Below are 24,307 nucleotides of genomic sequence, written 5' to 3'. Positions count from 1 at the left end.
TTTTCTTTTCTGTCCTAGGAAAACCCAAACTTGTTCCCATACTACAGTTTTAGCAGCTCAATCCTCACTTCTCTAATTTTCACATAGTTGCTTCTTTCTCATCGTTGAAGTGTCAACAGAAGTGTCACCTCCTCAGAGAAGATGTCCCTCATAATTCTAGCTAAAGCATTATTCTATTTTCTTTTAAACACTTTTCATTATTTGAAATTACTCTATTTACAGGTCTAATTACTTCTTGTCTCTCTCCTCCAACTAAAATATAAGTTCCACAAGGGCAAGGCTTTTGTCTTCAACCCTAGAAAGTTCCTGGCACAAAGCATATGCTCAATGTCTGTTTATTAAATGACTGACTAAATGAATGACTGATTTAGGCAAATGGGGAACAAGAAGAAACCCCAAACTGTAGACAATCCTGGTGGAAAAAGCAAGACACTGGAGCCACACTGCCTGACTTTGCTTCCTAGATTTGCCATTTAATAGCTGGGTGAGTTTAAACAAGATACTTCTAAACTGTGTGTTTCAATTTCCTTATGGGTAAAATGATGATATTAACAGTACATATTCACAAAGACATTGGAAGGAATGAGTTAATACATGCAAAATACAATAGTACCTGGCACAAAGTAAGTACCACATAAGTGTTTTATCTCTTAGGCTGCCTCAGATTCAACAACAGAAGACATTGAGCTTCTAGATTTAGAAACAAGGTAAGTGAAGTTCAAAACCAGAATGGGAAAGTGATTCTGCCAAAACTCCATCATCCCAAGATTGCTGGAGTGCTCAGACTGGCTCAGGGCCAGGGAGTTTGTACCACTCATATCAAATTCTATGTGAAAGCTTCCTCCTGGAGTTATGCAATTGAGTGGTCTTTGCTGGGCAAGGTAGGGAGAGTAAGAGCCATAACAATGCAGCTGCAACACTTCACAACACCAAACTCCCTTCACGTCCTCTTTTGCTTTCTCTAACCCTTTCGACTACCACATAAGGCCCTATCTTCTCACTCTGTTGGAACAATTTAGCTGCCATTTACCTTGCATCAATTTCAACTGCTTTAATCTCCAGCCATATCATGAAACGGTGATGGAGGCAGGAATGGTGGTCCAAGAACATCTAGCCCAACATCTGAGGAAACCTCCAGTCTTGGCAGGCTACTCCAAGTTCCACCTCTACCACCTTTAAGATCCAATAACCATTCCTTCTCAACCCCTCCCTCTCCTAACATGTCTTAAAATATTAAGAGATGGGGCCGGCCCAGTGGCAGTGGTTGAGTTCATGCGTTCTACTTCGGCAAGCCGGGGTTCACAGGTTCGGATCCTGGGTGCAGACCTAGCACCACTCATCAAGCTACACTGTGGCAGTGTCTCACATAAAATAGAGGAAGATTGGCACAGATGTTAGCTCAGGGCCAATCTTCCTCAAAAAAAAAAATATGTATATACATACACACATATATATATATTAGGGAGTAGGGATGAGCATGGGGAAAAAAATGAGGTTTCTTGTTAATCTGGGAAGATAAGAGGTTCACAATTGTTACACCTTTACAGCACAGGTCTATAAACAGAGCTAGTAAAAACTAAATGGTTAAAAAAATATTGCTGGAAAGTTAAAAATAATCTCACAAAGTACTGGCAAAAGCAGACTGTAAATTTTAATTTCAACATCACAAGCCAATAAACCATAACAGCAAGTTTCAACATCTTTAATGTATTCCAACAGTCGATCCCAGTAACTGACTCTATATTTAAGTAGACAGAATTCAATTACTGTACTGCAACCAAGTAAGTTTATTTCAAATTTATTTTGAAATTAGGGGAGTAATAACATAAAAGGAATTCAAAATTTCCATAACATTAAAAAACCCAACTTATTCTATGTGCTCATGTTAAAAATAAAAAAGGGAGAATGATCTTCAATTATAATCAACTCTTCACTTAATCCAAAAGACAATCTTTAAAGTAGCTTGTTTGCCAGAGTTACCGAGCTGTAGCACAGTGGGAAGCCAAGACTAATTAACTAAATGAATCCCTGTGTAAATCACCTATAGATTTATAACCAATAATCTGATTTATTACCTATCAAAACTACTGTAAATTGAGAAAATGTTTTTCCTCTTAGGCTAAAGTACAGTTTATAACCTTCCTAAACTTAGAGGGCCAGAAACAAATTTAACAAGTAATCAAGCTCATTTGCACTTCACTCAGAGAGCACGTCAAAGTCATAAGATAAAAACAAAAATCTATTTTAATTTTCATAGGACTGACAGAGAAAAAGATACTTTATCACATTCACTGTTATCTTTGTAGTGTTTAGTATGCAGAATATTCGGTCTTTATTCTAATACAAATCCCTCATGCTTCTGATGAGAAAATGTCAATGCTAAAATCCTGATTAAACTTTTGTGCCTTACAGGATACATTATGTACAGCCATATGCTGTACAGCAACGTTTTGATAAACAATGGACCACATATATGACAGCAGTCCCAGAAGATTAGTACCATATAACCTATGTGTGTCAGGCTGTGCTATCTAGGTTTGTGTAAGTGCTCTGTTGTTGACAAACAAAAACTTCAAAGGGGGCAGGCACCAGTGGTCACTGGAGATGCAGTGTGTAATGCAATGTTTCTCAGCTTTAGCTGCTCACTTGGATCACCCAAGGAGCTTTAATAAAATATTAATGCCAGGGACCCACTCCAGACCAACTGTTTCAGATTCCCTGACAACTGTACTTTTTGGAAGCTCCTAGATGATTCTGATAGGTAGCCAAAGTTAACAACCTCCAGGTGTAATGGAAAATACACTCACTTTAGAATCGGAGATCCAGGTTCAAATCCTGGTCCCATCTCTTACTAGCTCTGTGAGCTCATTTCCTCATTTTCAAAGTCGACAATGTTTATCTAATTCATGTGAGGAATCACTGAGATAATGCATATAAAACTATCCAGGCCTGGGACATCACAGGAATGCAGTAAAGGTAATAAAATTCCAGGTAAATTCTGTTCTATTTCAAATCCATCTAACCTGTCCATGGTGGCTCCATCAAATATATCCCTTTAAAAGAAGTTCCCAATTTACGAACAGTTCATATTATGAATCTCCAGCTTAATTCCAGGCAAGGAAAAGAAAGAAGAATACAACTGATAGAAGGAACAGTATGCTCAAACAAGTTTTTACTTTGTAGGATCTGGGTAGAGTTAAATCTACCAAACTATTTATCTGCTCCTATTATATACCTGAGTAGTGGGAACTCCGGAGAATTAAAAAACAAAAACAAAACAAGTATATAACAGGTTTTTTCCTTCACTTAATATGGTTGGGGAAGCCAAATTGACATACATAAAATGATGACAATTTCTAATAGGTCTGAGGGTCCTTCACCTTGAACTAGCAGTGCTTCAAGTCAGTCCTTCCCACATCCCGCCCTTCTCCTCCAGCGGCAGACAACCAAGTGACAGATGCTTAAACAAAAAGCAAGTTAGAGGTTAGGCTTGTAGAGAAGTGGTATTAAACAAAACAACACTAACGTGATGCTGGAGTGAAAAGTTGCAGGTTCTGATTACAGTAGGACCTTGGGGATCATTTTTATTAATAATAACCTACCTGCACAGAATTTAGCCGTTTTTAAAACCCTGTGTAGGTTTTGTATTGTTTGATTTTCACAGAAACATACTGAGGTAGCTTTCCTCATTTTATATATTTATACATTTTATATATTTGAACTGTGGTTCGAAACAGGTAAATGATTTACCTGAGATCACTGGGCCAGCAGACTCTCGGAGATGCTACCACACCACAGAAAACTGTGTTACATTTCTATACATAAAAACTCTGCTTGCTTGGTAAAACTCCAAGTTGAGTCAATTCAATGACCTACGATTATCAGGAATCAGGGAAACTATTAATGAATGGAATGTTCACATTATCAAAAATTCCAGAGTTCTATATTTGAAAACTCATGGCAGTGTCAGGTGTAATAGTTTAACAAATCTTGTCTTCTGTGGCAGTTACAGATGACAAAACTGAACAGTTAGCAGCAGCTGCTGCAGAAATAAGTACTATTGGCTTCAACATGTTCATCAAGGTATAATTTTTCATTGACAACAAGGAGAAATGCACTGTGATAATAAACTGAAAACATGACTCAATTAAGAACTACCTTGTAAACGAAGACAAGCACAACGATGAGTGAAACTGGAAAATTCAGTCACAGTTCAATTTTTAGCTACTAAGATTATTCAGGTGGCACTTACTACAAAATTAATTTATTATAATAAGTCATTCATTGATAAAACAAAGTTGATTCTTAAAATTGTGTACATACCTCAAAAAATAGGGCCAACTCAATGTTTTACAAATTATATTTTATTACTTCCTATAATGAGTTTATTTTGGACTAAATACTATTATTTTAAACATATTCAGTAGCTTTTAGTGATAAGTGATGTACAGTCATGTGTTGCTTAACAATGGGGATACATTCTAAGAAACACGTTGGGCAATTTCGTCATTGTGTGAACACCATACAGGGCACTTACACAAACCTAGATAGCACAGCCTGACACACACAGGTTATACGGTACTAATCTTCTGGGACCGCTGTCATATATGTGGTCCATTGTTTATCAAAACGTTGCTGTACAGCGTATGACTGTACATAACGTATCCTGTAAGGCACAAAAGTTTCATCAGGATTTCTAAGAATCTTAAGAGTAAAAACAAGAATAAAGTTATTAAAATTTAAAATTCTTCTACCAGTGTTTCTCAACTTATTCATTTACAACTTATATATCTAAATCCCACACAGTATTGTTTTGAGTGTAATAAAACCTAAAAATAAATTATAATAAAAATATTGGGGGGGAAAGTTCTAAACATAAAGCCTTTCCCCTTAACTCAACAAGCCCCATGAAACTGTCTTCTTTCTCTTCCCATTCCTAAATATTCAATTTCCACTGAATGTTTTCTTTCTTCTGCTCTTTCTTTATACTCTGAGTAGACAAATATCAATACTGGTTATCTTGTAAAAAAAAAAATTTTAATGATGTTTTTATAGAGTTTTAAAGTCCTATATAAAAATAACTTCACTCTAAAATAAATGAAAAGTAAATGCAATTTAACATGCCTGTAGAAAAAAAATCTAAGGAGTATATTAACAAAAATAAGAAGCTAATTTAAGAGCCATAAAATCTTGAAGTTTAGTTTTGAGTGTCGTTTATGGTAATTTAAAATAATGTGAAATCTTTTTGGTTAAATCTTTTATGGAACTTAACTCCAATCAAAAATACTGTCTGGAATATTTTATTGATATCCTTCTACTGGAAAGAAATAAGCTAGATGAAAAAAGCCCAGGAGGAGTCAAGGATACTCGGGATCCTAAAGGGACCTGTGGGAAGAAATGCTTCTTAAGCAGAAAGCCACTCTGAAGATAATAATCAAGACTTGACTGAACATGCTACATCTTGGATGAACAAATTTGTTTATTTTGCACTCATTTTTTTATGGGCTGTTTCTTTGCTAGTTTTCAGGTTAAAACTTGCAACTCTCTGAATGCTAATTAAAACACTGGTGTAGTTTAATAATATTTACATGTGATTTTCATATAAAAGGATTTATGAATCTTCTATAGTTTCTAAAGCAATAAAAGAGAAGAGATATGCAGTGAATAATAAGAAATTAGTACTGCTATAGAACTGCACTTACTTCTTTGGTTCAGGAAAATACATCATTAATATACACACTTCTGACATCCAGAACTCATTATTACAGCTACTAGTCAGGACTGGTCTGCATAGGCAGTGATGGAGTGAACAGAATATCATGGGAGTTGGGGGTTGGAGAGTGGGGGTTGAAATTCTGAAATTTTCAATAAGGTCATTGCTAGGTCTTTGTTAAAAAGTGCATGAAAGAGTGACCTGGGAATAGGTAACACACTGGCCAGCGTTAATTATAGATTGTTGAGCTAAAATATGTATCTGGTCATCCAGACTCTAGAAGGATAATGAAAGAATGGTTCAGAGACTAGGTAAATTTAAATGAGAAGTAAGACAGAAGGACAGATGTGTTGGTAAGATACACAGAACTAGATCAAGGGCCACACAGAAAGCTGAACAGGGAGATGAAAGGAAGCAAAAAAGGAAAAGGAAAAATATAGAAGACACATACTACTTCAAACATGTAAGCACAATTAGTGTTACTGAAATGACAGCATACTATTTATTCATTTGTCATTTCATAGTCACCTCAGCAAAAACAAAATAATCACCATTATCCAGAAACAGTTATGGCCAAGTTTACAATAAGAAGTTCACATGGTTAAGTTTACATGTAACACTTAACTGGTTAAAAGAACTTTGTTTATACACCAAATTCCTTTTTTTTTAAAGAATACGGTTCCAAATACAGCCTAAAGGAGTCACTGTAACAACTGAACATACTAGTTTTCAAGGGCTGAGCTGGTGAAACAGATGAGAAACTTCCTAAGTGGGTGGGCCCAGGCTTTCCACTTTCAAACATATCTTGCAAGGCTGCTGTGATAATGGCAATAATCCACGTAAAGTGCACAGCACAGAACTCGGGTATTCCTCAAGTGGTCACTGCTACTCCAAAGGAGACGCGGTTTTATCCATTAGCTCTATATCACCTCTCTCTAGAGCAGTGGTTCTCAAATGGGTTGATCTCACCCCTGAGGGGCACTTTGGCAATGTGTGGAGACAGTTTTTAATTTCATGATAGAGAGTGGGGAGTAGTGTGCTACTGGCATCTAGTGAATGAAATAGAGGCCAGGAATGCTGCCAAACATCCTACAACGCATAGGACAGCCTCCGCCCTGTCACAGCCCCAACATCAAAGAATTATCCAGTCTAAAATATCTATACTGCCAAGGTTGAGAAATCCTGTTCCAGAACACTGGTTCTCAATCGTTGGTGCATCACAACCACCTGGAGGGCTGTGGAACCACAGGCAGCTGGGACCTCCCCCAGAGTTTCTGATCCAGTTAGTCTAGGGTGCATTTCTAATCAGTTCCTAGGTAATGCTGATTCTTCTGGCCCATTGTCTACACTATGAGAAACACTGCTCTAGCAAAAATTGATGAGGAGCTAATGGACAAAACCAAAAAATATTAGGAAAGTAAGCACATTTGGGGTTTTCTGTTCTCTTAAGGAGAATCATGAAATTCTTAAGTTTCAAAACAAAACATTCATTTAAAAACAAAGTAACATAAACTATATATGCTTATATACCTTTGTGTGTATGGTGTTACTTTTTTTAAGAGGAAAAGAGGAATTGTTTTCTAAATTCAAATAGTAATGATAGGTTATGGCTCCAAGAATGAAAATTATTTATCAGACAGATGTTTGTCTGCATTTTCTCTATATAGGGTACCAACATTCGTAAGGAAAAGCTTCCTGTACCTTCCCAAATTTAACATAAAAAAAAATTACAGTATGCTAGAAGGCATAAATTTTTTAAAAGTTTTATAACTGAACCAAATATAAATGAAAGATATGATAGTCTTTTTACTGTAGATGATTTGAAATTTTACTTAAAAGGACATTACAAACTAAACCTTTGTATTCCTGTATTACTAAGAGTTCACTAAAAATATTTTCAATTACCAGAGTTTAGACTATTAACCTAGTCATATAGATTTATACATACATCAACTGAATTTCACATATGAAACATATTCTCTACCATTGATGAATTCTGGGACATACGACCACAATTCACTGTTATTAATGGACTCTTTCCAATAAACTTATGTTAGTATAATTTGTAGTGCATTATGAAATACCTGTCTAAATGTCTTCACCAAGTTTGATTACCCATGATGTTCACTGCCAAGTCTGCTCAAAGAACTGTAAGAGGCTATGATCCAAATTATTACCAAATTTAATTATTCATTTAAATCATGTAATTTCAAGAGCAATCTTTCTCCAGAAGCCTAGCAAAGTAGCTTTACAGTAAAACACAAATAATAAATTTTTTAGATTTCCATCATTATTTTTAATTATAGAAAGTAGAACACTGAGAGATTGATTTAAAACACGTAATGTAATATAGTAAAATACTTGTTTGTTCCACAGTAAAACTTAAGTGAATGCTCAAGTAGGTTACCAATTTGCTTTAAACAACTTTCTCACAAAGTTGTAGATTCCTGAAGACCACACACACACAGCTTCAGACTGAACTTATTCACCTTATGGTATCGCAGGCAAAACAATAATGGAAATCACTAATTCAGCTGCATACAGAAAGAAAAGCACATGATGGTTAGTGGATATAAAGAACTGCCAAACATCTGGAATATCCAAAATTGCTTCATATTTCACTGCCTTGTATCACTGGGAAAATTAACCGTCATATCCTTAACGAAGACGCACTTATGAAAGTAAATGAGTATGAAATCAGAAGCTGCAGCATTCGATTCAAATCTATCAAGTCTTTTCCATCTACTGATCCATACTCACAATCCTTAACTCTAGCAACACCTGACTCAATACATCTCCACAGGAATGTTTCAGAGATATCTCGAACTTTTGGCCTCCAAGCTGACCTCCTCAATTCGGCTTTGTTCCCCACCCCAAACTTATTCTCTATCTAATTATTTCACATCGCAGTATAAAGCAGCACTATCCATCTAGCTGCCCAAGTCAGAATCCAGAAATTATTCTTTGCTTTCTTTCACCCTAACTTTACATCCAATCTAATAATAGACTATCAATTCTAGCTCAAAATAAACCCCCAAGTTTATTGACTTCTCTCCATCTCTACCATCGTCACCCTAAAGGCCACCATCATCGTATACCTGAAGCTACTGCGATAGCCTCTCTACTTTCACTCTTGACTCCTTCTATTCCATTCTCCTTTTAGTAGACAAAATATTCTTACATTGTATTCTGCATCTCACCACTCTCCTGCTAAAAGTCCTCCACTGGCTTCCCATTGCACTTATCTAAATTCGTTTCCTTGGCCTAAAAAGCCCTACATATCATCTAGCTCTTTCCCACCTCTCCAACTTCACCTCATGTCACCTTTCCTTCTTGGTCTCTATATCTGAGACACACTGGCCTTCTTTCAATTCCTTAAAACACACCAAACTCTCTTTTGCCTCATGTCCTTGAAACATGCTATTTCCTAACATGACTGGTTCTCTCTCATCCTTAAGATTTCAGGTTAAATAGACCTGAAATCAAAGAGGTCTTCCCTAACTACCTTAATATAAATAAGTCCAATCCCTACAGGTCTCTTGTTTACTGCTTTCAAAATAGTGTAAAGTCAACTGTGAAAAGGATGCTTTGGGTCCCACAAGACTTATGAAAAGAACTAGATACAGAAAAGTGTCATTCTTGCTACATAGAATGTTAAAAAAAAAAAAAAAAGTAGTGAGACTATACTACAGATTGGCCTCAAAAGTAGAGGGAAAATACGACAAGGACACTAGAGGAGAAGGATATCCTAGCAAAAAAACCCTATGTGATCTATAACTTCAAAAAGCTCCAAACAGTATTTTCTTCTTCAACAGTGTCTAGCATTTTCCCACCTCAGGGCCTTTGCCCTTGCTGCTACCTCTGCCTAGGAAGGTATTAAGCCCAGATAAAGGCATGGTCCTGCTTCAAATCTTTACTTAATGTTATACAATCAGTGAGACCTTCCGTTTATGCTTCTCCCATAGCACTTATCATCATATGACACATAAAGTAGTTTATTTATACATATACTTCTTGTCTGTCTCCCCCATTGTAATTAAACTGCATAAGGGTAGGAATTTCATCTGTTTTATTCACTACTTTATCTCCAGTAAGAATTCAATAACTACCTGTCCAACGAATTAACATTAAAATGACACCCACAAAAGATAAACCAAGTTATAGCAGGATTGTGATGCGTAATTCCACGGGTCAACTCGACTGGCCACAGGGTGCCCAGATTAGACATTATTTCTGGGTGTGTCTGTGAGGGTGTTTCTGGATGAGATTAGCATTTGAATAGGTGGACTTTCAGTAGACTGCCCACCTCAATGTGGGTAGACATCATCCAATCAGGATGATGGATCATCCTGAACATTGGGTCCTATTGAGGACCCAAACAGAATAAAAGAAAAAGCAGAAGAAGGAGGAATTCAACCCTTTTTTTCCTGCCCCATTGATTGAGCTGGGACATTTCATCTCATCTTCTCTGGGATTTATACCATCGGGTCCCCTAGTTCTCAGGCCTCCCAACTCAGATTGAATTACACTACTGGCCTTCTTGGGTCTCCAGCTTATGGAGGGCAAATCATGGGACTTCCAAACCTCCATAATCACATGAGCTAATCCTCATAATAAATCTATACACACACACACACACATTTTTAATTGGTTCTACTTCTCTGGAGAACCTTGACTAATACAAGGAACATGTAAGAAGAGTGGCAGAAAGGCCAACACTAAGCACAAGATGACGCTTATAAAAAAAAATAGTAAAGAAAACAAATGAACTTTATAAACTACATTGGGCAAAGAAAGAAGGAACACATGGAGAACACTATTCGGGAAGATAGTATCATATTAAAAAATGGAAAGAAAGCTCAACTATTCAACTTCTGTTTAGCTTCCATTTTCTCCAACAAAAGAATGGTCAAACAAGAAAGAGTGAAAACATAAAGCTAAAGTGAAAATGATGCTTTGAGAGGCTCAGACATAATAGTAGGTACTCTGCTGTGGTAGGTATGCTGCTTTAAATTAATGCAAGTCTTCAGATAAAGGAGAATTAGAACCCTAAAAGAACTTAAAGATAGGATTACAAAACCAATGCCAATAATCTTATGAAACAACGGAAAGGAGAGTTGCCTGAGGTCAGGAGACAAGCAATTGTTTCAACTTAAAAATATGAATGGATTTTATCAACTAATAAGCCTAAGGCTAATCTCTAGCAAAATTTTAGAACCGTTTCTGAACATCCAGAAAGTAAAACAGTAATTAGTAGAAACCAGCATAAATTTTAAAATATGTATGGTATCAAAGTGACCTACATTCCTTTCATGATAGTAATTATTAAGTGACCGGATATCAAAGAAGTGATTTACCTTAAATATAACAATATAACAAAGATATACTTCTGGATACTATGTGTAAGCTAGATGAGGGTAGTTAGGCACACACAATGGTTTCTGAAATGTCTGGGAATCAACCTTGACAGTTCTCATTCTATCACCCATCACATTCAACCCAATTCTAAGTCCTAGCAATTCTCTCAAATAGTTCTCAAATCCATACACTTCTGTCTACCCTCAAGGCCACCATCTGTAGTCTAAACAATTACCATCTCTTGCCTAACCACTGGAATGGATTCCTATTTGGTCTTTTAATTCCATATTTGCTCCCTTCTAATTCACTAACCATACTGCAGCCAAAGAGATGTCTTAAAACAGAAAATCTGACTGTTATATTCTTGCTTAAAATCTTTCAGTAGCCCCCTGCCTACCCCACCTCACTCCCTGGGGATTAAGTTCAATATCATTAAAATGGCCTACAAGACCCTGAATAGATAGGGTCTCTGCCTAATTTAGAGAGTCATGTACTTGCCACTCTCAACACTGATCACTATGCTCTAGTCAGAATGGCCTTCTCTGAGCTCCCAGGACTTAAACTCTTTTCTGCTTCTCAATGTAATTCCTGTGCCTGGAACACTTCCACCACAACCACCCTCCTCTCTACACCTTCTTCCTTCCTCTACAACTCAAGTTATAAATGTAATAATTATTTAAAGGATATCTGTTTAATGTCTGCCTCCCCTACTAGACTGTAAACTCTGAGGGAAGGACCACACCTGCCACGTTCACCCAGTATCTCCTGCCCAGCACAGTTAGGTCCCCTGCCAGCACATGACAGGTTCCTGTAATTGACTAATCCATACTACCAGGATCTGAGCATGACTCTCCTATAATGAATGCTGTTTCCAAGACCTGATCAAATATCAGAGTATAAAATCTGTAAAGAATATAAACCTGTGAGCAATATTTGTGGCAATGGATATAAGAATAAAAACTTCTATAAACTCAAAGTGGGGAAGGGTTGAAAAGTAATAGATGAAACAAGACAGGCCACATGTTGATAACTGCTGAGGCTGGGTGACAGGCATGTAGGGCTCATTATACTATTTTCTCTGCTCTTATTTACACAATGTAATCCCAGTGTTCTCACGACTGGGAAAAATCTGAATTTTGCTAAAGAAAGACAGGAAGCTTATTAAATGTCAACCTTTCATTGAGATAAAAGATTCAGGAAAAGTACTTATGCGTCCTATTGACAGTTCTACTTAGGAAACTCCTTCCATACCACTTACACCTAGAATAGTATCTGACACTATAACAAAATCACAGAAATGGAAGCTTCAAGATACAGAGCTGAGTCTCAAAAGCTCATCTGTTTTAGTAATCTTTCTATGACACCACACTTATTTCTGTATAGTAGTCTATTACCTTCCACCTAAATCCTGCTTTAAAGGGACAGGGAGGGAGGGAGGGAGAGAGTAATGGAGAGGGAAAGAAAGGAAAGAGAGAGGAAGAGAGAAGGAAAGAAAAGAGGAGAGAGGGAAGAGAGAGAAATCACTGACAACAATTATTCTTCCAAGAAGTCCTTCTGAAACAAATGAGAATATCTAATCTTCAGAATTCAGGTATATGTGATTACTACTTTACGGTCCCTGAATTTGAGTCTTGTGAGCTATTAACACATTCATATTTATATGGAAACTCCAGCTTAGAGAGAAAAGTGGTCTGCCACGGCCAAACAGTAAGAGATCCAGCAAAGTAAAGATTAGGTCCAATGCTCCTTCTCAGACCAACAAACCTGCAGTCCAATACTTACTCTACTATATGCAACTGACAAACACAAAGCAATGCAGTTACAACCCAACTGTCTCTATCATACAAGCCTCCAAAGAGCTGGAACCATTGCATTCTTTATATCATGTATTGAAGTATTTTCAAAATCTTAGGACTTATTATAAAAGTCACCTTTCACTGATCACTATTTCCTCCTATAAACCAGTTTTAAGTTAAAATGGTACACAAACAATTGATTTCTCTAAAAATTACTTAGCTCAAAAAGATTAACCATAATTTAGAAACAATGTAAATTTTCAATATACTTAGCAGTCAAAACTTGCATTTATTTGAAAGTCTATGGAATTTATTTAATGCCATCTTTTCTTGTCTTTTTTAATATACTCAAAAAACCAAGGCTGAAAACTAAGTCATATATTCTGTTAAAAATATTTTTTTGGGATTTCCTCAAATCTCTAGATTATTAAAAAAAATAGCCTGACATTTAATAGAAAATAGCCTGCACATGTATTGACAACTGCCTCATAAATAACAAAAATGCTACTTTCTTTTTTTTTTTTGTGGTCATTAACTCTGTTTCACAGGGAGGCGAAATACTTTTATATCTAAAATGAAAACCCATAAAGAACACTGAAAGGCACAGTATGTCTTAAATGAGTTTTCTTGGTTTCAAAAGCTTTTCTTATTTCTCTTTCACAGAGATCTGAAACATTAAAATTAGCATTTGAAAGTATTCAAAAATTGTTTAAATCATGGCTGAGCTGTTGTGCTCTACAGGTGCAGTTCTATATGAAAGAAATTTACCATCTGCTATATCTCGATTTTGACCAATTTACAATTACACTAGCCAAAAGGTGAGATATCTTTGGCTTCACAAATAAATAGGACCTTCTTTTAGATGGAAAAATTCTTAAACATAAAATCCATTTCAATAAAGGAAACAGAAAGGAATTTACTAGAAAGGAATAAAATAGTCATTCAGTCAACATTTATTTTGTCTACTCTATGCCTAAGACTAGACTAGGTGCTGGGGATATAAAAATGTGTAATACACTCCAACCAGGAGACACTTATATTCTGGCAGAATACATAAACCATAACTATACCAGACTGTGATAAAATATGAGAGCAAAAATGCATATAAATGGACAAGGAGCCATGACATCGAGAAAACACAAATAGTTCTGCCTCTGCTTGGCTGTAAGCTCCATGAAGACAGGGTCCATGTTTGTTCTGTCACTGCTGGATGCTCACTAGCTCCTAGCATAGTTTCAGGCACATGTTAGGTTTTCAATAAATATTTGTTGGCTAAGAAAATACAAGAGTAAAGGCTTCAGATAAAAGGTGGCAAGAGAGATGAGCATTAAAACATAAGGAAGAGTTAGACAAAAAAGGAGGGAAAGGGCATTCTAGGCAGAAGGAACAAAATGAATTACCACACCCACCTTTCATCAATTTACCTTAATGTAGGTAACATTCAGACTTTTCCCTCCAAAATATATTTTCTACAACCTTTACCCAACTAAAGATTTCCTAAATGAATATTTTAATTTTTAAAAAGTAGAAAATAAACTATCAAGGTCTCCAGTATCCACATTTTGAGTGTGTAAGCTCAATCGTTACCAGTACGAACAAAATCAAGCATAACAGCTACAAAAATAATTTATAGCTAAAAAAATAAAAGGAGTAAAACATATTTTAACCTCATACCATTTTCAGTCAGATTTAATGAAACTCAATTTTACATGTAATTCAATAAAACTTAATGAAGATAACTTCAAAAAGTCACATATCTAAGAAAGAATATGGGCTAAGACAAAAACAGGAAAAAAGGAATTTTATGCCAAAAATCAGCAATGAAGGCAGTTATTAGACTAAGTCTGATACATTAAGTTACAGCGAGTTCTGAATGTGTGACACTTTGAGTCATGCTTTAAGTCAATGATAAACATGAGCTGTTGGTTTGGTCAACCTTCTAGGGGCTGGCAAAGGTTTTCCAAAAGAGTCAGAGATGATAAATATTTTAGGCCGTGGACTACATGGTCTCCGTCACAACTATTTAGTTCAGCTGTCACAGCACGAAAGTAAACATACACAACACATAAATGGTAGGGTTCTAATAAATCTTTATTTATAAAAACAGGTGGCTAGTCCATGACCATAGTTTGCCAACTCCTGTCCTAGAGTCTCAAAGTGACTTCTCAATAATTCTTTTTATCAAGACAGCTTCACTTCCTTTCAAATACTTTCACATAAACTATATTAGTGTTTCTTTAAAGCCTCTAAAGACACCTATAAAAGAACATAGCAGATATTCTCTTGTTTTACAGATAAAGAAACTGAAGCTCAAAGGGATGGAGTGAGTTGCCCTAAGGAGCTACTAGCAGAGCTGAGACTAAAAACCAGGCTTTTGTTTTTTCTACAACTCGTAACCATCATCCTACATATCCAATCTTCCACTGCCCCAACTGAAACATTTCAACCATTTTTAGAATCTTCTGCTGAATCTGAGCTCTCTAGAGGAGACTCACCACATTCGAAACAGATTTCAAAAGCATCTACTTAAATGTTTGTTTACATTATTTATTTCAATTCGGAAGCTAAATTATTCTCTGACCCCTTCTCTCTCTGCAAGAGTCCAGTCTTCTTCCATTTAGGCTATCTTTTTATTCACAAGTCACCTAATAAGTCATTTCATCTTCAAATAACTAGCAAGAAAAAGAAAAAAGTACACCCTCTTAAGGTGTTGTAAACTCTTTTAACCATTTATAAGAATTTGCAGACTGAGCAATATAAATGAGGAGAAGGGCCTGGTGCCTGAGTTTGCAGAGCTTATCGTCCGTTTGAGAAATACCAGACATATAAATATGAAACTAAGGAGCAACTCTATGTAACTCAGGTCAAAGCTAAGAAACTCACAAGAAATGAGGAAATTTAATTTACAGTAAACATTTTCATAAAATATGTGCCTTCTGTGCTACTGAAGTCACAGATAATGCCCTGTACTTTGCATAGTGAAAGTTTAATTAATATTTTAAAAACTACAAACATCTCTTTGACATCATAATAATACAGTCTCAAAGATAAAACTGGATCATACTTTTTTAAAAATTATTTTGGGGGGTGGTAATGAGCTGCTTCTATTTTATTCTCGTTATTGCCACGAAAGAGCAGCTTATATTACACTAACTCCCTGTCCAAAAGCAACTATCAAAGATGGACAAAATAGAGGCAGTCCTTCCTTTGTGTAGCACTGCACGACTGGAAAAGGGACCATAAAGCTGTGCAAAGTGATCTTAATAATTAATGAGAAAGATTATAACTGTTCGAGATCTTTAAAAAATTGTCAAAACATTAAAAACTCTCTCTGTTGGTTACAAACGTATAGCAAAAGCAAAAAAGTAAGAAACACTAATATTATTTAGTACACTGTAATTTAAAACATTAGAAACACTGAGAAGGTGCTTTATTTCTTTGTAAAAAACTTAAGCATAGTTTAAATTGTGCTTGCTTTCCTAACATAAAACTACGAGCAAGCATCCTTCCTAAACCTTGGTGAATTGCCATACTCCTTTCTAAGTTTGGATCAACTTCCAAACATGTCATCATTTGCACTTTTGATGACATGAAATATCTCGAGAGTTTCTTTAACGTCAAGTTTTTTCATCAGCAGTGCTTGTTCTGGGATAACTTCATCCCTTTTGTCAAAACCACTTTCCTCATTTATGTGGAAAAGTTCACCTCCACTAAGTTCCTGTGGCCACATATCTAAAGTCTCTGAAATGGCAGTAGTGCCAACATTCCCATAGTCAGCTATTGCTTCTACAATTCCATTACATTCTATTCAAATTTCCCTTCCAGCATTATCACTTGTTTCTTTGCTACACTTTCTTCTTTCCTGGCCAATTATTTAGTTTTATAAAGTATTATGCAGGCTTATCACTGGAGACAAGGAGGCAACACAACTACATGCTTTGCTGTCTGTGGGTGAACTAAATAACAGACGTGTAATGATGATTCACTGACAGACACTGAAAAAAGTGACAGGACTGGGCACTGAACACGATGCATATCTGTTATTATATAATGATTCGTGGACCGAAGAGCTGGCAATAAAGTTTGTACTTAACGTAATTATTCAGTTAATATATGGTAGTAAATGAAATGTGAACCACATTGCTGGGGAACTGGTGTTATTAACCAAAGCATGTTAACTGAAATTAACTATTTCACAAAGATCATGACTAGGAGTAAAGGTACTTTCTCCAGAAGCTAAACACAGGAACTGATACTGTCATATGTTATGGGCAAAGCAATCATTCTAATGCTAGGGAATCCATGAAGAAAGGGATGTTGTAAGGGTACAATGTAAGAGGTGACTAAAGGTAGCTTCTTTGCAAAATTTTGTGTGTAGAGGTCGGAATTAAACTTGTATAACCAATCCTAACATATATAATTACTCACAGGATTATAGTTACTTCATACTTCATAAAGTGGTTTTCTGAAATTAAACACTGTTATACTTACCATTTTGTAATCCCATCCAGAGCTGCTTGTGATCTTTTTTCTGCATTTCATTGATTACTTGACTTTTGTGCTTTAAAGCATCAGCTTCTTTCACACAAGACATAAAATGAGCTTCAATTGCATCCTTAGATGGACAGTGCAGAAGGTCCTTTTCCGGAAAACTCTATCAAAGGAAGAAAAATACACATATAAAACAGGCACACACATTACAAAATTAGCTCTTAAAGAACTGTATCTCCCTCAGTTATCCAATATTTTTAGCAAACTGTCTCCTACCTTCCCAGTAAAGAGATTTCAGTCCAACTCCAAATACTTTTTAAATTAAACTGAAAATCTTTAGCTATCTGGTATATTTTGTACCTTTTCCAAATAATCCTTATGTAATATGATATGTGATTACAACAACATGAAAAGATATGAAAGTAATAATTTTAAAAACAGCTTATGACTGACCATACTTAGTGTTGGTAAGAATGCAAAATAGAACTCTGTTGCACTGCTGGTGGGAATGTAAAATGGTACAACTGCTTTGGAAAACAATTTGGTAGTTTTTTAAAAAAGGTAAACATACACCTACCATCTGATCCAGTCATTCTACAACTAGGTAATTACCTAGGAGAAATAAAAGCATATGTCCACACAAAGATTTATACGTGAATACAAACAAAACTTTTTGGAAAATTAACAGTAGATGCCCTCCTACCAAAAGAATAGGCACTTAACCACCTATGGCTATTTCCTAAAGTCTGTTTTTTAGATGCAAATAACCAGTCATACCTCCTGTTCTCCTAGAGTCTAATCTCAGAGATCTGCTGAATAAAAGGCGAGCCACTGTGTAATAACCCACTGGTCACAGCTGCCTGGAGCAGAAGACAACAGCTAAGACAATCAAATTGTCTCTCTAGGTACAAAGCGATTCCAGGTTCATGGTGCTCTTGAACTAGAAATTAATAAAGAACCAAGGTGGATGCTTTCAGACATATGCACACAAAGGCAAAGAATGTGAGAAAATATAAAAATTTTGTAAAAATGGAAAGTAAAAAGGAGAATGAGAACTAGAAAGGCAAAACTAAAGGTCAGGAGAGGATACGGGCAGCAGAGAGAGAGTCTCTGCCTTGATGGACTTTACGATCAGCTGCATTTGCTTTGCTTAAGCTACATTGAGGGGATTTGTCCTGGTTTCCTGATGGGGGTAAAGAATTAAATGTACCTAATATCAATTGCTATATTCAAATGGATTAGCATTATGATGAGCATTTCTATATAAGAAAATTTTAACTTTGTTATACTTGATCTATAAATTTAGAATGGCTTTTTCAGATATTGCATACTTCCCTATGATGCTATCTGTCCACTTTGGTTATGAATGAGTGGCAGAAAATAAGAAAGTTAATATTCCAAAGAAAGTATTTTCATGTCATTTGAATGTATGACCTATTTAGACTTGAGTACTATTATAATTTCTTAAACTGTATGCCAGCTGATTAAAACAAAGAGGAGTTACGATTTTTCAAAACAGTGGTTTGAGAAGTCAGGGGAAAAAAATCCCACGACTTTTTAGTGTTGCTTCAACATAGGCTGCTAATCCCCTCAATGGCTTCTGTAACCAGAGAAGGTACTGAATTTCTGCTTTTCCCACACTTCCATCGCTTTGCAGGTTTCTAAGCTTAACCGATGTTAATACCTATACTTCACAGCTGACAATTACAAATAACTAGTCTTGATAGCAAATGAGAGGGTCCATCGAGAGAGTGCAGATATTTGCATATCTATGCTTCAACAGAGAATGCTCTACCTCTATCTAGCAGAGAGGTGAACTCTGTAGTGAAATGAACTCAAGGGAAACAGAAGAGGACATATCTGCTTAGACAGCCACAACAGCTGAATTAACTGTGACAACGAATAAAGTGACAGGTGTCCCAGCTAAGGCCCCCTCCGCTCCTACTCAGGAAATGCTCCTCTTTCCATGATTAGCTTGGGGTGGGGGTGAGAAATCTTTTTTTAACAGCTTCACAATCAAATTACAGACTCTTGATTCATTACATTTCTAACCTCTTACATTAGCAGTTGTGCATAAGTGCATTTATTCAGTCTAAATTCTTGCAGATAAAGGCAGTGAGTTTTACATCATGCTTACTTGCTTTCATTAACCTTCCAAGTCTGAATGCCCAATAAACTAAATTCAATTTCACTTTTACAGAGGTGGTCCGAAAGATACTATTTACTAAGATATTACCTGTGTCCTTTAATTAAAATATTAATCCAGATGGTCTGGAATGTCCAGACACATTCGAGATAACCAAACAACACTGAACTAAGTGAAATAACAACAAAAAAAACCCCCTTCAATCTATTAATAATATTGGAAGCTCAACACCAAATGCAAAGGCAACACAAGCAAAAATAAACAAGTGGGACTACATCAAACTAAAAACCTTCTGCACAGCAAAGGAAACAATCAACAAAATGAAAAGGCAATCTACTGAATGGGAGCAAATATTTGCAAATCACATATCTGACAAGAGGTAAATATCCAAAATATGTAAAGAACTCATACAACTCAACAGCAAAAAAACAAACAATTCGATTAAAAAACAGGCAGAAGATCTGAATAGACATTTTCCCAAAGAAGACATATAGATGGTCATCAGGTACATGAAAAGATACTCAACATCACTAATCATCAAGGAAATGGAAATCAAAACCATTATCACTTCATGCCTGTCAGAATGGCTATTATTAAAAAGAGAAATAAGATGTGTTAGAGAAGACGTAGAGAAAAGGGAATCCTTTTGCATCGTTGGTGGGAATGTAAATTGGTGCAGCCACTAAGAAAAACAGTATGGAAATTTCTCAAAATATTAAAAATAAAACTACCATATGATCCAGCAATTCCACTTCTCGGTATTTATCCAAAGAAAACAAAAACACTAACTCAAAAGGACATATGCACCCCATATTCATTACAGCATTATTTACAATGGCCAAGACATATAAACAACCTAAGTGTCCATCGATGGATGAATGGGTAAAGAAGATGTTGTGTGTATATATACAATGGAATATTATTCAGTCATTAAAGAGAATGAAATCTTGCCATTTGTGAGAACAATTAAGCTCACAGATACAGAGAATAGATCAGTCGTTGCCAGAGGCAGGGGATGAGGAGGTAGATAAAATGGGTGAAGGGGGTCAAAAGGTACAAACTTCTAGTTATAAATAAGTCATGGGGATGTAATATACGCATGGTGACTATAGGTGTTAATACTGTATTGCATATTTGAAAGTTGCTAAGAGAGTAAATCTTAAAAGTTCTCATCACAAGAAAAAGAAATTTTGTAACTACATATGGTGATGGATGCTAACTAAACTTACTGTAGTGATCATTTTGCAATATACACAAATATCAAATCATTATGTTATACACCTGAAACTAATATAATGCTATACATCAATTGCAGTATTCTCCCTTATCCACAGGAGTTATGTCCCAAGACCCCCAGTGGATGCCTGGATAGTATCAAACCCCACATATACTATGTTTTTTCCTATACATACCTATAATACAGTTTAGTTTATAAATTAGGCACCATAAGAGGTTAGCAACAGTAACTAATAAAATAGAACAATTATAACAATATACTGTAACAAAAGTTATGCTACTCAGAACAGTATGCAATTTAAAACTTATGAACTGTTTATTTCTGGATTCTTCCATTTAATATTTTCGGACCATGGCTGACTGTGGTAACTGAAACCACAGAAAGCAAACCATGGATAATGGTGGACTACCATATATCTCAATAAAAAAAGCATTGCAAGCTTTATCAAAGAAAATAGGGTGAAACAAAAAACATTTTCCATATGATCCATAAAGACTCTAATATCCCATTAAAAATACAGGAGTTGCCAATACACACTGTTATAGACTCTATGTGTCCGCCAAATATTGACATGTTGAAGCCCTAACCCCCAGTTTGGCTATATTTGGAGATGGGGCCTCTAAGGAAGCAATTAAGGTTAAATGAGGTCAAAAAAGTAGAGCCCTGATCCAATAGGATTAGTGTCCTTATAAGAAAAGACAGCAAAGGGCTCACTCTCTCTCTGTCCCCACACACAAGGAAAGGCCACGGTGAAAAGGCAACCAGAAAGAGAGGCTCACCAGAAACCAAACCCTGCCAGACCTTGATCTTGGACTTTCCAGCCTTCTGAACCGTGAGAAAATTAATTTCCTGGCATTTTGTTATGGCAGTCCAAGTAGACTAACACACATAGCAATGCCATTTTATTTTATAGTTGAGTTGCCTCTGATAGTAGACTCACCATTCTGACAGGGAAAATATGAGGCCACAGTTTAAAGGCTTACTTTCATAAAATCTAAAAATGTTCTTTCCAAGATCATTTTGGTGTGTGTGCATGTGGGGATGGAAAGGGAGGGAATTTTTCAAGTATTTCTTGCAAAGCATCATTTTCAGGATGAAAAAAGAGTATACCATAAAAAAGATACTAACAGACATTAACTCAATCAATGCTAAAATCAGCATGGAAATTTTTTAAACTTTTTTGATTTTCTTAAATCTAAGTTTACCACAATCCAATCTACAAACTTAGCTGCAACCAATCATCTCCCTCCCTCCTGGTACAATCTCCCATCCTGTTTGCTAGATCTCATTTTTTGGATCTTTAAAACCCAGCTCAATTAATTATTCCCCTCTCTTTCTGTAACATTATCTTAAGGCATCTTCTATCTAATTAACAATTCCCATTAGTTGTTCTTGAAAATAAAACAACCACACAAGGAAAAACAAAAAAACCTTTCCTTCAATCTCAACTTCCCTCTGGCTAGAGCCCTTTCTCTCTTCTCCTCTTCAGAGTCAACCTTCGAGCTCACCAGCCTGGCCTTCAGCTCTTATCATCCATACAATCTGTCTGCCACCCTCACCACTCCACTGAACCTGCCTTCTTCAAGGTCAATGATACCTTTCAGTTCTTAATTGTTGTAAGTCCTCACCAAACATCTAACCTTTGACTATCTTCCTTGAAGCAGTCATCCTCAAGTCTGTGTTACCATACTTCTCATTTTCCTCTTACCTTTTCTGAATCTCATTTGCAAGAGCCTATTCCTGAGCCATTCCTTAAATGTTGGTATTTTTCAAGTTTCTGGCCTAGGACCTCTTTGCTTTTTTCATTCCATATACTCACCTTAAATAAGCTTACCTACATTCATAACATGTGTGGACTAATGACTCTCAGTATCTGTCTCCAGCCAAGATCCTTCTCATGACCTTAGGATCCACACATCCATTAAATCTAGTAGATATGCCTGGTAGGCATATGAAACTCCACAAATCCAAAAGTAAACAAATGATTTCCCCTCCACCCCTGACTCCTCCTTCTCCCCATCTCCCACATCCAATCAAGTTCTGTTCAGTCTACATCCTACACAGACCTGAATCCATTCATTGTGAACACTTCCAGCGTCACTTTCCTGGTACAAACTAACAACTATCTGACATTTCTGAGAAACCTTGTGCCTGGGCCCATGCCCAAAGTCTTATCCATTTAATTCATTTTTCACATTTGGAGTCACAGTGATCTTCTTAAAATGTAAAGCTGATCTTCTCACTCAGCTGTTCTGTTGTAGTTTTAGCATAAAATCAAGTTTCTTCTAAAGCCTTCAAGATTTCAAATGACATTTCTCTGCTAACCTCTCCAGCATAATCTCTCACTCCCACTTTACACACTCCATTCTCTTTCCCTTTTCCCACACACACATTCTCTGCTCCAGTGATCTTAAATATCTGTCAAGTGCTCAAACATGCTTTCAGTCATACTCTCTCATTTCTGTGCTTTGCACAAACTATTTCCTCTGCCTGGAACACTCTCACTCCCTGCCTATCACTTGACTGCTTAGACGCCTACCCCCAAAAAATCCCCTGCAATCATCAGGTTCAGTTTCAACATCACACCCTCCAGGAAATTTCTCTTACTCTCCCAGTCTAGGCTAAGTTCACAAAGTCCATACACTTGACTCTATAACATTTATATTCTTATGTCACACTACTCTTAAAGCTCCACAAGGCAGAGACCATGACTGTTCTCACCTCTCTGTCCCCTCTCAATAAACTTTTTAAAATAAATCAACTTTATTGGGATATGATTCATGTATAGTGACATGCAGAACTTTTAAGTGTATAGTTAGGTGAATTTTGACACTGCATAACTGTCAACCCAAACAAGATATCGAATATTACCATCACTCTCAAAAAGTTCTTGTGCCCTTTGCAATCAGTTCCTTCATTTTGACCCTAGCTAATCACTGATCTGTCTTACAAGACTAGTTTGGCCTGTAATACAGTTGCATAAACAGAACTATACAATAAACAGTATTGTGTAACTAGCATCCTTCACTTAGCATAATGCTTTTGAGATATGTTACCGCCTGTATCAGCATTTAGTTCCTTTGTTACTGAGTAGTATACTGCAGAATGAATTCACCACAATCTGTGAATCCAAAAACCTGTCAGTAGACATTAAGATTGTATCCAAATATTGGTTATTATTAAGAAAGCTGCTATGAACATTAGTGTATAAGTATTTTGTGAACACATGCTTTCATTTTTCTTGTGTATATAGCTTAAAACAGAAATGCTGGGTCATAAGTCAAGTTCATGTTTAACCTTATTTAAAAACTGCTAAATTGTTTTCCAAGGTGACAGTGTAATTGTACACTCCCACCAGCAATGTATGAGAGTTCTGGTTACTCGCTGTCCTCAAACTTGGTACTGTCAGTCTTAATTTTAGTCATTTTAGTGAGTGTGAAGCGCTATCTCATTGTGGTTTTAACATACATTTCCCTGATGACTAAAGACATGGAGTACCTTTTTATGTCTTAATTGGTTATTCACATATCAACACACACCCCCATATATAAACCGTCTTTTCAAGT

General features: G+C 36.2%; 1 protein-coding gene across 6 annotated transcripts in view; it reads right to left on the bottom strand.

Annotated features, from left to right (window-relative positions):
- ATG5 (autophagy related 5) overlaps positions 1 to 24,307 on the bottom strand; it is a 121,146-nt gene that overhangs the window by 59,712 nt on the left and 37,127 nt on the right. For all 6 annotated transcript variants that reach the window (XM_046676999.1, XM_046677000.1, XM_046677001.1 and 3 more), the window contains one exon: positions 17,359 to 17,521. In XM_046676999.1, coding sequence (XP_046532955.1) covers positions 17,359 to 17,521 — 163 coding nt within the window. The remainder of the gene's footprint in view (positions 1 to 17,358; positions 17,522 to 24,307) is intronic.

This window comes from Equus quagga, chromosome 11 (genome assembly GCF_021613505.1).
Source record: "Equus quagga isolate Etosha38 chromosome 11, UCLA_HA_Equagga_1.0, whole genome shotgun sequence".
In the NCBI taxonomy this organism is placed as follows: domain Eukaryota; kingdom Metazoa; phylum Chordata; class Mammalia; order Perissodactyla; family Equidae; genus Equus; species Equus quagga.
Note: the sequence above shows the minus strand (reverse complement) of the source record. Positions and strands in the feature narration are given on the sequence as shown.